Here is a 17,209-nt window from a genome sequence, read left to right as displayed (position 1 = left end):
GTCTTGCCGGAAACAACACGAAGCCTTACTCTTCTCATGATCAAGACAACAACACCAACGTCTTAAAGCGACCCTTAGACCCGACCCCTCCCACCCCCACTTACCGTAATGAACCGTCAATTTGTAAAACATCGCGGCCGACATGTTTTCATTGTGTGGGACTTTTACTTGGCTTGTACCTGTCGGGCTCTAAGTGCTTTCGGAGTTGTTTATTGTCGCGATTTACGTTGTTGTAGTTACGGGTAGCTCGTGCATAATGAACCGTTAGATACGTGGAATCAAAATAAGCTAACAGTACTAGTTAGCACCTACGTAGAACCGTTGAAATCATTTTAGGGAACCGAATCTAGATAGGCTTACAAATCTTTCGCCAAAGGTAGCTAAGCATGGAAATCTATTCCAAATGTTTGGTCGCATTTTGTCAACTTACTATGTGTTTTTTTTCTAGCGCACGCACACACGCACACACACGCACACACACACACACACACACACACACACACACACACACACACACACACACACACACACACACACACACAGAGAGAGAAAAGGTACATCATGAATACAGAACAACACTGATCAAACAAACTACATGTATGAGCAAGTTCAAAACTCAAAGTCATTGTCGTCGACTGTTCCAGAAGGTCAAAGGTCAACATCTGAATGCCGGCATTTCAAACCAGAGTCCTGCACACAGAGCACACTAATTGAACGTGAGAACGTACACGACAATCCAAGTCATGAACGACGCTGTGCAAAGAACCTATGTTTACATAAAGCCGGACCTAAGTGGGCCCTGTAGGGTCGGATTTTACAAAGCTACAACATTCAACACCTTACATCGCGGAAACTTGACTCCAGATTAACGCTAACACCGTTAACATTCCCGGATTTAGGGCAGAACCACCCTGTGAGTTTTTCCCGCGGGGTTTCTGCTCCAAAGTTCGGCGGTGGGGAAAATGTGACACTTGTCGGTAAGAGTCAAAGTCAGATGATTACAACAACATTAAACTTCAGCCGGTGTTTACTAGATCAAAGGTCGAACCGGGGAATTTTTTAAGTAAGCACAAAATGGCGTGTTTGGAAACAAGGCAAAAATGTACTCTTCAAAGATCTGAAACTTATATCATGCATTTTCGTTAAGTATATGTTAAGCCATGTATAACGTTAGATGTCATTCTCAAAACCAAAAATACACTCATATACGTCCTGTAAAACATTGTTGTAGTTTCCTGATTTCTGAGTCATTCAATTTGACATATCCTGTGATTGTTTGCTAAGCACATTCACCTCTAAACTGGTTTATCATACAGTTTGGACATTTTCAAGACAGGAAGTTGGAGCGAAAACGTACATACACATTTTCCTAACATGAGGTCACTACTGAATCATGGTATACTAGTAGTTGTTTCTTGTTTTTGTCGCTGGTTTAGTCCTAGAGTGCCTTCATTTGAAAGTATTTTATTGACTAATTGAGTCACCATTTTTTACTCAGCTGTGATTAAGACTCGTCCAACGTCAAACAGAACTTTATGGTCTGTTGAAGACGCAAGAAGACAGAGCCATTAAACCTGAGGGGTTTTTCTTGTTCCTCGGTACAGGCACGATTCTGCACTTGTCTTCGGGCAATAAGCGCCATAAAATGTCTCATTGGGACAATATTTCTCCTTAGATGGGGAGGGGGGCGGTGATAGAATGTTAGTGTTGGTTTTCAGTCGTTTTCTATGGCCTGGTATCTGATGATTAATCTTACGACAGGCTTACGACAGCAGATTTAATTGAGGATATTCTTGGGACGGTTATGGATGTGTCGTACAACATTCAGATGTCTTGCGACGGAGACATGTTGCTTTGTAGATCCTTGTAAACGATCGGTTCCGTCATGCATCGTTGCAAACCTTGTGACAACTTATAACAATCTCACCTTTACTCATATAACTTACAATTTTCTGTCTTCAAGGGCTTTATAGCGGGACTACCACAGAATGGACTGTAGCTAGTTTGATAGAGAGATGAAAACTAGTGATGTACAGTTCACACATAACACGTGTGGACGCTAAGTAGTCCTTTTAGCTTGCTCTATTTGAAACGCTTATTGTTACAGTCTTACACCTGTTGTTCGATTCGTCTACAAACAATATTCTTCCGTTTTTTGTCAGTGTTGATACGAATATCCAAACCGTAGCAAACTTGCCAAACATTTGATTAACCCACCAGAAGTTGGTTGGGAGGGGGGCGCGTAGGGAAGGCAGTTTTTTTATCGCCTCGACTAAACATAGAATCCGCGGACTTAACTCTAGAACAAACACCGGGCGTTACAACCGATCTCTTTCCGTGGAGAATCAATAACAGAAACCGCCGTCTCATGCGCTGCGGGTTCCTGAAAACCTACAGGTGGTTGCTATGTCTCTACCACACGTTTTCTAACTGTAAAATTTCAAAGGAACGTAGAGAGAGAACTGCAGCAGGGTCTTGTACTGCAGAGGTGTAGGTTTGAGATACTTGTTATGTTCACCGGGAAAATTGAGACCGTGAAATGTTACCACTGGGCGGCGATCTTGTTTCTCGGGGCGTCACAGCCACTCGACCCGCTAAGACTCTGTGCTCTTCACGGTAGAGTATCGGTATGTTTACCTCCACTTAGAAGACCCCTGCGTCCTACAAGTTACAATGTAACAGGTGGGGGCCTTTTGGGACATTTAGTTTGGTCGTAAATTGTGGAGACTCGTCTTGAAATCGTTACTTGGAGTCTTGGTGTTTATGCAATGTCACTTAAAACGTTTGCTTGTGGGGTTAGGGGCCAGGTACGACTCAAAGACACTAAGGAACGACTAACGTCCACTCAGAAGACGACTGCGTTCTGTCAGCTAAGGGACAGTGGGTGGTGAGGCTTTGGGGACACATAGTTGAACATGAGACGGTTTGGAGTCGTCTGGAAATATTTGTAGGACGTAGTAACGTTTCTGAAACGTCCCAGAGCGATGTAGTGGGGTTAGGGACCTGACAGTTGAAGCTAAGAGACTAGTGTACGAGTCACGCTTACCTTAGCTCGCGGGTGGAAAGCTCGGCACGTGGGATAATTCTTCCAGAAATCCCGGCGGAACTCCGACCACGACTGACGCGACCGCGGAAAAACCGTCTGACTACTGGCCACCGTTAGGACGGCAACATTGCCGCGGCGGGTAAAGTTTCCGCGCGGTGAATGGAGCCGAATGTTTGGCGAGGCGAACTGAACACCGCGTATTTGGTCACTACACAAGCCGCACAATGGGAACAGCGAAATCAAAGTACTGCTGGGCTGTGACAGGGAGTCACCTGGCCACGTGAGTTTACCTGGGCCAGGCAGGTGTAAATAATGGGGGGGGGGGGGGTGACTGGGGAGTAAGGATACGCTTGGATGGTTGTTACCTAACATAGATATATATATATAAAAGACTGCTTTGACATTAGAAAAAAATACCACACCTCATGACTAGCCGCACTCGATTGTAACACTATATCCAAGACTTATGCTAGCCCTTATTGTATAAGTAATTAGGATGTTAGGTTCCATTCTATACCTCTATTTTGTACTGTATTCAATAGTTGTTACGATACACCATACAGATTGTATCGTGCAATAAAGTTCTTCTTATCTCGGGAAGCTATTATAAAGTATTACTTTTCGCGTGTTCGCCTGTAGTCTCTACCAGACTAACTACGCCGGCTATAGGGAGAATATTTGTCAGGGTTCCATTTGCAGGCTTACACTGGCGAAATGTGACTTTTCACCATGGACTGATTCTACAGGCTGATTATTCCTTTTTCTGCTGAATTCTACGACCCATACACCCGTAGGAGGGCCTGGTGGGGGCTAGTTCGCCTGCGTGTGTGTGTTTCTGTGATTACAAATATGCACAATGCAGTGTCCCTTTAGATCGTTATGCATCCGCAGTGCTGCTATCTTATTTGTGGCTTGGCTGGGAGCTCTGTAAACTGTGAGTGTCTATATTAATGTGGTTATCAACAAGCTTGTAGAAGAAGGAATTACAGTTAAGATACAACGACTAGAAAGTGTCTGCGAAGCTAGTGTGTTACGCCGAATGGCGGTTATACCGGCTATATAGATACAGATACAGATACCGTGCCCTAGACACAGTGGATAACAACCCACTGTCCCAAAAAGACTATGGGACTACCTGTAACCTTTACCTACCTGTGGGTCACATTGCGTGCGCAGGTAACCGGGAAACGCAGGTGAGGGGAGTCGGACAGGTGTGAATGGGCGTACCTGAGTCGCCAGGTACGCAAGGTGGAGATTATAAACAAACCTTGGAGCTTCACCACAACAAACTACGCGCTGTTTGCGTACACTAGCAGATAAGCAAACCCCACTTAGGCGACCCTTGAAAGGCGCTTTGTATCGGTTTAAGATGGAAACTAATTACACTAGTATATCTACTATTTATAGAAATTCTCGAGATTCTTACCTACTTTTGTCGAAACGTGCATTTGATACATTCAACATTCTAATGAGCTTTGCTAGAAATTCTCTCTTACTTTGCAACCGATGGGTTTTATTTGATTTAATTTATTCGGTCGCATAAAAAACATAGAATCAGGGCTACCCAACTAGCCTGTTATGAAGTGCTAGCGCTGGGTAGATCATCTTTAATACTAAGGAAAAGCTTAAAGAGGCAATGTTACATTTATACGACTCCCTGATTATCCCCTTGTAGAAAAGACAAGCTCTTAGTCCTGCAGACGTAGCCAAGAAAAATCTTTAAACTCACAATTCCACTTTCAACGAGTGTTTGAACTCGAAAGATCGGGGTCAAGTAAGGAGCGCTTGGATGCCCTTCCTTCTTTGAACGCAAGGGGGCTCTTCTAACAAGACTAAGTTCCTTCCATCAGCGAATCACATGATGATCCTAACATCTTGGCAAATACATGAAAGAGCGCCCCCTACTAAAATTGTTGTGATATCAAGATTGTGAGGATAATTAGAGAAGGACATATCAGGACTGCGTCTACCGATAGGTGTTTGCCATCACATGACTATGACGTAAGAATTGACCAACATTTTGGGGGGTTAAACCTAGCACGTCGGCAGAACGTAATGCGTATACGGCAATCAGCCTGCTATTTAAACCTATCATAACTGGTGTTCTCTTTGGTCAACGTTGCATCGGAGTAACAGCCGTTGCATAAGATATGTCTTTGGACACAACTGAATGAACCTATATGCGAGATATTAACCTTAAATACGCGAACACAACCTTAAACGCTTACGTTCTGGCGACGTGCGGTTAAACTTGGAACTTTCCAGGTAGACTTCGAGTTTTATCTATTTTGATTTACCACATTTTGTCGAAGGATTGACACGTAAGTACAACACGTAAATAAAGTCAACTGTAACTCACGTTTCTGAGGACCGCCTTGAAGGCCTCCATGGGGGTCCTGCGGTTGTAGTTAGCGATGGTCTCCGGGAGCTGGTCTCGGTCGGGGGCGTCATCCTGCCCGAGGAGGTGCCCGTTAGCCTGCGCGGTGTCGTGCAGCTGCTGAAGGTGCGCCAGCACGCGCGGGTCCGACAGGATCTGAGCGCTGAGGAACGGGATTGGCCGGTTGAAGTCACGTGAGTAATTATGTCGTCATATACAATCCGCCATATTGGTGGGTTAAATTCACAGGGGTACTACATGGTCTGCGATGATGACACATCAGAAACATTCTTCCCCTGCCTTGATAACTTAAGGGTGGCTTTACACACAGTCTACTTTACCCGAACTAGTCCACTTTAACTGGACTAGTTCGCCTCCCGTTCCCAGTCTAAAGAGGAGAATCCGGTTTCTCCAGGAACCGCACCAGACCACATCCCAACCCTGGTCTAGTCCACATCAGCGGGGGGTCGATGCGGTTTCTCTCTGTGTGTAAAGAGGAAACTGGCTCCGAGACCGCTTTCAGTATCATGATAATGATATGCTAATAAGCCTGCGCTAGCGATAGAAGCATATTTTCTTCATTCTGAAACATTTGTGCAATTGTCATTGAAAGTTTTCGAATGTTTCAAGTGCAATGGCCTGCCACCCGTGGCTGCTTCTTCTTTGGTGTTCTCCTATGACCCGATCAACGTGCCCGGCTTGCAGTACAGCCAGCGCGGCGAGGACGAACGCCGGCAGGTTCAAGCCTGGTCTTGCCTGTCCCTGTACATGCGTCTCATCCTCCTTTTTTTGTTGGGCTCGTACTATTTCATATGCCAGAAAACGCTTGTAGCAAACATAAGAAATATGAGAGGAGCGACTGTAATATCTTGCACCACGGGTGGTGCACTGCCCTTCCGCCCGTAGGTCTAAAGACAACCGATCCGGTTCGGAACCGGTTCCGATTATTCGAAGTGGACTGTGTCTAAAGTGCCTCTTAAACAGCCCCTTCACCCCAGGGTTTGGATCTCCCTCCCCACCCCCTCTGTAACATACCCCTCTCTCTAAGCCTCCCCCTTGACTCTCCCACTCCCCTCAGTACTCCCCCCCCCTTCCTCAGTAGCCCCTCACTTTCGGCTGGAACAGCCTCTACAGACCGGGGGTTATGAGCACCCTACCCCGCCCCTCAGCATCCCCCCCCCCAGAGTCCAACCCCCTAGTGCCTCCCCTCCCCCCACACATCACACCCCCCTCCCCATCTTACCTGGACCGTTTCCGCTGGAACAGGCCCTCCACCCCCGGGGTTAGGATCGTCTCAGTCGCCATCAGGTCACGTGGATGGTCACGTGCATGGCTCAGTCACGTGGCCACGGACACTGGGGGAACAGAATACATAGACGATTTATTCGTGATCTTTCTATTGAACGGTACCTTGTATTTTCCGTTCGCCTAGGGGTGCGGGGGGGGGGGGGAGGAGGGTGGCTAGCCTGCTCGCTCAGCGCAGACTTCCCTCTGGGTGGCTGGCGGTTTTCTGTGGCATTTTTTTTGCTGATTTGCGTTGTTTTCTGATCGTGTGATCTCGATCATACGGCCACGCTTAATTCGAGCGCAAAAGAAAGTAACTCAATGATAATAAATGTTGTTGTTGTTTTATTTGCAAGTTCTTGCCCGAGGGCTAATTGCAACATGAAACAATGCATAGAAAGAAAAAAAAAAAACAGAAAACCGCCAAGCCAACTACCCAGCAGCTTTGCCCAGGAGGCAGGGGAAAGAGGCGTTTCCAGTTTAAGTACCGACGCCTCTAAGCCGTTAATCCCGGCGCGGATCTCGCCGCGAACGGTCCACTAAACAGTCACAGCCCTGGAAAAGGCGGCTCCACAAGTGTCCACAGGTCTTAGAGGGTCTGCGTGCCTTTTCCCGTGAAGCGTGGCAACGTAGCCTCTACCAGGCTCCGCAGATAGCAGGAAACATAGTAGAAATCGGCCAAGTAGAGTAGATAGTATGCTAGGCGAGTCGTTCGGTCGAAAGAGCCCAATAGACGAACCACGTGGCGGACTTCTACTATTTTTCAGCGATTGCTGATAGGAGCCTAGTAGAGGCTAGTAGAACTAGAAGCGATCTACGAGGACGTAATTTGTTATCCTGAACTTGTTATCGTTTTAGCATTTCTGTCAAATTATTCGTTTCACAAAGTCGGACGCCGGATTGCCTAAAAGTTAATTATGAGAGCGCACGGTTGGTGTGTTACGCCGAAGGGTGGTTATTCTTGGAAGCTTAGGGTACCGGGTGGCCTCACTCGGTCTGCTCGGGTCTCAAGCCCTCAAGCCCCGTAAACAACTTCAAACCACCTTCGGTGACAGACTTTCACGGTGGCTTTCCTGCCAAACACCCCCCCCCCCCCTCCCCCATGTCTGTCCTCACAAGACATTACTCACGCGCGTAACATTCAGGTGAGAAGGTCAGATGTCATTCACGCTGCATGGTCAACATATCAGTCAGAAAACTACATGATAAAATCAACATCAGGTGACCTAACCCACTTATATGGCCTTGGCTGTATCTTAAAGAATGTAAAGGTAATCCCTAAGCTCTTTTGAGGCAGTAGAGGCAGTGGGTTATTATCCACTGTGTATCGGAAATCAGAGCCCTTCCCTCCCCTTCCACCACATTTTACCTCCCCGACCGAAGTCAAGTACCCATTATTGCACCACACCATTATTGCAGCATGAAGTGCCTTTCCCAAGGGTACAACATCGGTGGCATGTTAGGGGACTCGAACCCAGGACTTCTGGGGTTCAGGGCCAAACAACCTAACCGTTACGTCAAGACGACGCCACACATCTGAATGTAAGACCAATCCAAACATCCTGTTTTCGGCCCATCTTCACTCACCTTGGGGGGAAATGTTCTGCGTGCTCCGAATTCTCGGCTGTAAGACCTTGTCCCTTTCTTGTCCGACGTCTTGCGATCAAAGACACAGGTGACGACAGCAGGTGAGACATGGGGGCTTCAAGGACCCCTTGTACGCATCATAATCGTCCTGTTAAAACGGTGTAATGGTTGTCTGAAAACCTCCTTACACAGCCTCCTTGGAACGTTACACCAAAACCGAATTGTTCTGCATGTAGGCAGTTGGCAGCAAGATTTCCTTAATAAGAGTAAGTTAAAATCTTTAGTTCAATTCCTGATTTCTTGATACGTCTTCCTCACAACGACATCACAGGTACTTTCGGGAATCAGTTCTCCTTAAGTTTCCTGTGTTTCTGCTGACGGTATTTTCTGCTATTGCATTTGGCACACTCCAGTACGTTAACTTGTTTTGAAGAAGTCGTCAGTAGGGTCACATCTATTCCACAATTTGTAAAAAATGGCTTAGTACCTGTTGGTAGGTTTGAAGAAAAACAAATGAGCTCACTGTCGTTCGAAAAGGTATGTATAAAAGCTACGGTTCCTTCACCCGTTGGTACCGGTCCTTTACAGCGATTGCTGTAATACTTTAGTCTCTACAGTCACGGGAATATTCAAAGAATTTACCAAAAATCCTTAGGATGAGCAGGCTAAAACCAGCAGCTACCTCACCACCAAGGAAGCATCGTCTGGTGAGAAAATTCTCTCTTCAGGAATGTAGCACGTAATGAGTAGCGGGTGAAGGCAGTTCTTCCGGCGGTGGTTGGTGCGACCTGCCCCCAAGACGTCAGCCTGGACTCGCGGTACGACTTTTCCAGAACTGGTGCGGCTCTGGAAACAAACGACAATAGACGGTTGTCAAACTGATGTCAAACACTTTGTTTTCATTCGTAATTACTACAGATTAATAAGATGCAATGATAAAACAGCTTTCTACACACAAGTGTTTTATTTGCCTACACAAGCTTGATTATATGGATACCATCATTTGAGCACTCTAAACCTGACGCGAGGGAGTGAAAACAAGAAAAACTTGTCAAAAAAAAGGCTTGAAACTGAAAACAAAGCAATTACAAGTGTTGTAAGAAGAATTGAACAATCGATAATGATAACATGATGTAATAACCAATAATACATTGTGTACTTTTCGTAAAAAAATAAATAAACAAATGACGACTTTAATTGGTATGTGTAAGTAAGTTATAATCTCATTTCTATCTCGCACACATTTCATTGTTCCTTTTGTTATTGTTGATGTTCAAAATCAGAAATCAAAACATTTGCGCGGACGTCATTCATAGAACTACATTTGTCCGGCCTAATTGCGTGAGAAATTATCACTGTGCGGGAAATACAGACAAAACGGTCGAGTTGTAAACACGTATTAGCAGCGCACTGACCCTTGATGACGATATTAGACATGTCATACTCATTTCAAAGCGAGACACAGCAAAACAGCAACAACCACATAAATAAACAAGACACCGCTAATCAGCAACACAAACTAAAACTTGGTTTAAACGTCGTTATTACAGTTTGATATACATGTACTTACATAGAACTTTGATATACCAACCTTTCCAATTACATACTAACCTAGTAAACTGGTATATAAAAGTGTAGATATTGAACGTTGAATGCTAGGCAGAATCATCATGGGTAAAACAGACGGTGCGATAGCCCCAGAAGCGAACGCTAAATGCTTGTCATGTGTCGACTAGTTATAGAACCACCTTTGTTGACACAGGAAAGGTACCGACCCGTCGCGCGGTCTACTGCAGTTCTGCAGAACGGCCAAGGACTACCGTGTTACCGTTTTATCGATCATTCTTCTGTAGTAGATAATCTTTCCATATCCAGATCAAGGAAGTGCTAACTCTCCAAGCAGAGGTTGGTGGGGAAGATTGTGACCGTTTTATTATACGCCCCGTTTTTCGTCCGCTATCCCCAGCGGGCATATGATAAAACGGTCACAATCTTCCCAACCAACCTCTGCTTGGAGAGTAGGAAGTGCTACTGTCTCACTGACTACACAGACAGTATGTATGGCATGTACAGGTTCAAAGAACCCTGCTGTTTTTTGTTGTTGTTGTTGTTGTTTTTGAAACGCAATCAACAGTGGATTGTAGCCTAAAATCCAGTGTAAAAGGACAGGAAATCTTTCCGGAAGTGTACAACTCAGGTGAGCGACGACAGCGGGGATTCGAACCCTGGACCTTCTGGTTCAATGGACATTGTAGCAAGTCTAGTTATTTGAACCCACAATACCTAAGACAGATATCGATTGACGCAGATACTTTAATTTCAACTGACGAGGTTTTTCTGTAACGATATCTCGAGAGGAACTAGTCTCTACCAGGCTAACAATAGGGAGAAAACTTGCCAGGGTTTCACTTGCAGGCTCCGTGGCAGATTGGACCCTCTCTCCGTAGCCGACTCCCTTATACTATTCACGCTATTTGGCCAATTTCTACTATTTTCCTAGCCATCCTTGGAGCCTGGTAGAGGCTACAAGGACCCCCCCCCCCCTTAAGTCAAGAATGCGTACCATTCACAGGTACTTGTCAGTTCTCAAGGAGTCTCTCAAGAACCCTTCAGCACCGAGCCTTATCTAAGAACCACAACTGACATACCTGCTATCTCCTTGGCCGCAAACATCGTCTTAAAGAGAATATCCTTGGTTTCTTAAAGACAAATCTCAAAACAAACCCCCAGTCCAGGGCCAGACTTGGTGTAAACTGGGCCAATCCTGTATGTAGGGAGTTTATCTGAAGTCGGGCTACTTGGGCATGACGGCGGCATGGGAACGAGCGCTCTCATTGGTGACGTCACGGCTGACTTGTTCCCAACCTTCCCACGCCTTGCACCGGCTCCAATACACAAGCGTGAAACACAAGCCGGGCCCCGCGGACTGCTGACCCGTGGCCTGCTGGCTGGGGGAAGTCTGTTTCATGGATAGCATCATTGCTAGGGGATCCTAGGGGACTGTGGCTTCGTGTCGACATAACGGTTATGGTGTTTGGCCCAGAGCCCAGAGGTTCTGGGTTCGAATGCCCTGACTAATCATGATGCCACCGATGTTGAGATCTTTGAAAAGACACTTAACACGACTATACTCTCTCAGCCCTAGCAATTTAGATAGGAGGGGGAAATGTTAACCTTCCGGCGGACTGACACTCCTGGATAATTATTCCCCTTTTTGCAGAATTCTACGATCCGTAAACCCGTAGGAGGGCCTGGTGGAAGCTAGATAATATGTAGGGGTACCGTGAATTAATCTCCACAAACTCCCTCCACGATCACAAAATAAGGGATACTTTTATCTCTATCTGGGTAACTCCTAGAAACAAGTTATTCACCTGATTTGGCCGACCACTACCATTTGTTCCCTCTCAAGTCTCAACACTTAAGATAGTGGATTTCTTTCACCTTCCCCCCTCATGACTGTTCATCTGAAATTAAGCTAAATTTTGGTACTCTCCAAGCAGAGGACGGGTTCCGGCAGGTTTTTGACGTGTTTTTAGGCGTTTTTATCGGCCTTTCTACTTTTTCATTTTCTTTTTTGTTTTGTTTCTATAAACCCATGGGTTTATAGAGACAAAAAGAAATGAAAAAGTAGAAGGGCCGACAAAAAAAGCCTAAAAACACGTCAAAAACCTGCCGGAACCCGTCCTCTGCTTGGAGAGTAAGTTTTAGTTTACAGGTCGTTCGGTTCAGAATGACAATGTAGGATTACTGACTTCTGACGAGCTTGTTAACTTGAAAAGTGGAGTTAAGAAAACATCTCCAAGTGGACGAGAGCTAAGCTTTAGTTTGCCGGTACCACGGTTCAGAATGATAATGTCGGATCAGCTGAGCTGTTTACAGCAGAAAGCACGTCTGCAGACGACATATAAGCCCGTAATTACGATTCTAGTCTCACAGACAACTGTACAGGTAAGGTAGGCCCCATTGACCGCATAGGGTAGATATGAATATAGCAGATTGCCACAAAAAAAGGGGAATAAAAGACAAATAGGGTGAAAGGAATTTGCATAAGACTAAGCACAAAACGCGCTTTAGCTTTATGCTAGTTTTGTTATTTTTTTCTATGTATTTTAGTCTTGTGTTTTATGTTCACCTTCATATGTATTTTAGTCGTAAACGTCTCAATGTGCTTGGTGAAAGTTTGTATTGACCTTTGAATATTTTTTCAGTTACCAGGGCTAACCCTTTTTAATAGCCTTCCGCTAGTTGGGAAGCACTGGCTGTACTTTTTTTACAAGCAAAAAAATACTAAAATCAAATCAATAAAACACAATATGCTTCTTTCTCAATCCTAAGTAGACATTCGAATGGAAAGTAAAAAGAAATTGATCCCTAGCATTCCTGGTGATATGTTAGATGCTAGATATCATGGGATTGGGAAATGCACTTATCATGATTTTCCTCTCTCCACCCAGGTGTAAAATGGGTACCTGACTTCAGTTGGAGAGGTAAAAGGCAGTGGAAGGGGAGGGTTGGGCTCGAACTTCCAACAGCGTGCCCTAGTCACAGTGGATGACAACCCACTGCCCTTACGGCATGACTACTGGCCAACCCAATGCCCCTACGGTCTCAAAAAAGGCTATGGGACTACCTTAACCCTTTTCATTACCTACTCGGAGTCAGTAGTACTAGTAGACATGTATGAGTGAGCCTCTCCTGACTTGAGTTTGAGCAGAATGCAGTGGCCGTGTCTTAAGTTTGCTTGACCTAAAAGCTCCAGCTTTCTTAAGAGGACGATGTTGTTTCCTTAAGAAGTCATTGAACCAGTGGTGTTGAAGGAAAGAAAAACAGCAAACAAAAGACTCAAGGACGAAAGGAAGGAAAAGAAAGGACAGGTATGGAACCTTCGGTCAACAGTGCTATCTTTTACATTTCCGGCATTGTACGAGGAAACACCTAAATGGATATGTAGCGCCTTGTTTTCTAAAGAATCCGAAGAATTCAACTAACATTTTGTAATCAATATCTGCATTCGTGTCTTCCTATAGATTGTGGCAGATCTCACTGGCTCCCACACTGGTTCTAAACTTTTCCCTGCAAGCCAAAACATCGATGTCGTATGACAAAACTGTACGGCATTACGCCGACTCTGTACGACAAGACACCGACACTGTACGACAACACACCGCCATTGTGCGACAACACAGCGACACTGTACGACAACGCACAAACACTGTACGACAACCCATCGACACTGTACGACAACACAGCGACACTGTACGACAACACAGCGACACTGTACGACAAGACACCGACACTGTACGACAACACATCAACACTGTACGACAATCCACCGACACCAAACGACAAGACCTTCACACCATGCGACGAGATATCGACCCTGTAAAACAAGATAGTGACGCCTTATGCCGTATACTTTGACATGTTAGTCACAAAACATTGTCGACACAACTGCCTGCTTGTTTGATATAATTCAATTTCTCCCCACCGTCCAATCTGCACATGTAACGACAGTCGATTGTCGGCTTTTTATCAATCGTTAAGTTTCCAACCAACAAACGGAACACCTGTAGTATTGACTATTGTACCCCAAGGACAGAGCCTCCAGGTGAGAATGTTTACCTGTCTGTTTACCTGTCCTTATCACCTGGTGGAATGACATTGTCGGAGTGGGGAGGGTTACAAAGGTCAAACCGATAAAACCTGCCCCCTGGATGAATATGAATACTTCAAAACATTCAAGAACTGACTGGGATAAGTTGAAATACTGTGATATACATGTATGTCTGTACATGTAACGTTATCTGTATATTTGTATCTGATTGTATTTTTAATGTTTGTGCCCAGGGTCATCTGAAAAGCAGATCCGTAGATCTGAGATGTCTCCTGGTAAAATAAATAAAATTGAAAATTGAAATGTATTTCTTGTTGTCATAACTTTGTCACAGTCGTTACAAGAGCCAAAGGAAAATGCGAAAGATAATTTAAAAACAAAAGAATATAAATAAGGGGCCTTTTGCCTCAAAGTTCATCCCTGTCCAAATCTACACTGAAGAAGACTACTGTTGGTCAAAAATTTGGTTAGTCGCAATCCTTTTTCTTGTGTTGGATTAAAGTTAAATCCTTTTTTCCACAAGGGGTGTGTGTTGTAAGCAGTATTATCACCATCATCGCCCTATCAGCTGTTATATAGCAGCCTGCTATCTACATGCCCCAACACTGGTGCTGATAAGGTAAGATGATCTGCGGGTAGACACCTCTCACTCCGTAACTACGGACGGGGAAGCGATAGGGGTTCCTCACAACTTGTGCGGATATTCATGTCTGCATGACTTGCGTATTAATATTTCTTGGGTCAAGGTCAAGTTTGCGGGAAAGAAGTTCCTTTCTACTTTAACGCACAGTTGTGCAGCCTGGTTATCGAACCATAGAAATTACTTTTTCGGCCGCAAACTCTACTTAAACAAAAAAATGTTAATACGCAACAAAGAAGGGATCTTAAAGGGCCCTATCCTACTGGACTATGGCACGCTGGCGACCTCGCTGCGACCGGGCGATTTTACTGCGCTCTCAATGAATTTCATCGATAAAAAACTAATCTTTTTAGTAATACGCTTTGTGTGTTTTGTTGTCTTTTTAGTCATGTTTGTAAGTTTTGCATGATATTCCCATTATAAAGTCAAGGGTAACACAAATCCGATTTGGGTAACTGAAATACCTTGTCTACGACTTACGATACGGGCCAATTTCCAATCAGGGGTCCGGCCGGGCTGTTTGCAAAAACGAAAAATAAAAGATTTATACGAAGAAAATACACAACATATGGTCAGGAGTAAATTCCCCTACGTTTTGTGCCTTTTGTTGTATTTCATGACTACAATTACAAAAAAAAGACATCACACATGTTGTCTTTCATAATAATGATAATAATAGTCTTTATTGCATATTCCTGCCCAGAAGGGCTAAATGCACAGGAGACCACATGTGGCCAGTAAGAAACATGATGCAAAACATAAGTTGATAAAATGCTACACTAACATTAAAAACTAAAACATGCAAACTGTGGGCTAGTGCCAAACTAAATGATGATCATCTAGTAGTTTCTTCTCTAGAGCTCTCTTTCTGAAACATTTGGAGATATGACTACATACTTTGTCCATTATATGTTCGTTCTTACATGACATTAGGTATATAAAAGTGTCCTGCTTTGACATTTTTGTACATTTCTTGTCTAATTCTATTATCTTAAACAACGATTGCCGCTCATCTTTATACAAGGAACAATCAAGTAAAAAGTGGGATTATTTTCAACATATAAATCGTTACAGAATTGACATGTTCTATTATTAGGAGGGGTACGGTTTTGCCTGCCAGATTCTATGTGTAGGGAGTGGTCACTGATGCGAAGTTTACACATCGCTCTGCGATGTTCGAAGTTTGCAATGTTTAAATATGCTTCTCTTTCATAGATTTTTTTGAAAGTTTTGTAAGTTCTTAATTTGTTGCCTTGGTTTTCTCTTCGTCCTTTAACATGTAATTCTGAATTAAATTTTTGGATGTAAATATCTTTCAATCTTTTTCGTTCCCACAAGCTGCCCGATCGGGGCCCGAAGCATTACACCGGTATGCAGACCCTTTGATTGTGAAAAGCAGCGCTGACCTTGGACGTCTACGCGATGTTTGCGATGTCGACAAGTAGTCTGGGACACCCCGTCGGTCTTTGTTTCCGTTATTTTACCTCACAAAGGGAAGGCAACTTGGCGGCAACTTAACCTACATCTGAGTACTTACCGAGGTGTGGGAAATATGTCTGTACTGTACGTTTGACCCACTTTCCACCCCTCCCCACCAAAATACTACAGACGGACGTTTACGTGCATACATGTACGTAACGTTACATACTGCATTCAGCCCTTTAGGGCAGGGATATGTAATCATGACCAGAATCTCCAAGTAGATGTAACGGTTGTGCTTGTTTGTTTGATGGATCTCTTGTTGCCTTTCTTGTATATCTACGTCTCTCTCTAGTGGTGCAAGAGGGAGGAGGAACGGAAAAAACATGCAATGCCTCAGAGAGACGTAGAAATGCTCAAAAGGCAACAAAAGACTCATAATATATCGCCTAGGTGTGGGAAATATGTCTGTATTATACGTTTGTCCCACTCAATGTTTCCAATGACGCACGACCGGGAATACAACAACGTGCATCGCCTGCCCGAGGCGCAGCAACGAACAAAAGGCCTCCAAATACCAACAAAATAATCCCACCAATTCATCTACTTACAGATAAAGGTTCATCACAAGCTACATCTAGATCTTTTCTCGAGTGGCGGCAGAAATGGCGCCAGAACATATCGTAAAAGTTATATTATGACTGTGATGTCTCGACGAAAATAGCTCGTATAGCACATCATAATTAGCGCCATCAGCACCAATAAAGTAGTCATATACTCTCCTACAGCAATGCACAGGTGCGGAATTGGCCTTGGAATACACCTATCGACCAGAGGGTATGTCCATTTTGTCCAGAGGTAGTTGAAGACGAATATCACTTTTTGATTGTATGTCCCAAATATTTTGATGTTACGTTACGTAATTCACTATACTCAATGCTATCGTCGGATCTACCAGGATTTATCTCAACTGACTTGAATAGCAAATTTAAGTACATAATGAAATGTGACAACCCATGCATGGTATACATTGGGAAGTATATCAAAGGATGTATAGACGTTAGAAATTCCTCCAATGATTGTAAAATCCCATTGTTATCCCATACTACTACACCATATTTTATAAGATAGACTAATTAGGCTATAGAATGTTATCTATGTACCAGTGAATGCCATACTTTGTACCTTGTACAATTGTTGTGTAATAAAGTTATTATTATTATCATAATCGGTTGGACT

General features: G+C 44.1%; 1 protein-coding gene across 5 annotated transcripts in view; it reads right to left on the bottom strand.

The window, feature by feature from the left end:
* The window catches only part of LOC136440019 (ras-associating and dilute domain-containing protein-like), a 58,485-nt gene that overhangs the window by 33,380 nt on the left and 7,896 nt on the right, over window positions 1-17,209 (bottom strand). For 2 of the 5 annotated variants that reach the window (XM_066435763.1, XM_066435760.1), the window contains exons 2-4: window positions 8,295-9,140; window positions 6,667-6,778; window positions 5,406-5,586 (exon numbers count right to left, since the gene is read on the bottom strand). In XM_066435763.1, the coding sequence (XP_066291860.1) occupies window positions 5,406-5,586; window positions 6,667-6,728 (243 nt within the window). In that variant the 5' untranslated portion in view covers window positions 6,729-6,778; window positions 8,295-9,140. Of the gene's footprint in view, window positions 1-3,046; window positions 3,351-5,405; window positions 5,587-6,666; window positions 6,779-8,294; window positions 9,141-10,942; window positions 11,080-17,209 lie in introns of those variants that run through there. The other 3 variants (XM_066435762.1, XM_066435761.1, XM_066435764.1) reach the window with 3 other exon arrangements.

The sequence above is a fragment of the Branchiostoma lanceolatum genome, chromosome 8 (assembly GCF_035083965.1).
Source record: "Branchiostoma lanceolatum isolate klBraLanc5 chromosome 8, klBraLanc5.hap2, whole genome shotgun sequence".
Lineage (NCBI taxonomy): Eukaryota > Metazoa > Chordata > Leptocardii > Amphioxiformes > Branchiostomatidae > Branchiostoma > Branchiostoma lanceolatum.
This window is presented reverse-complemented; position numbering and strand designations above follow the sequence as displayed.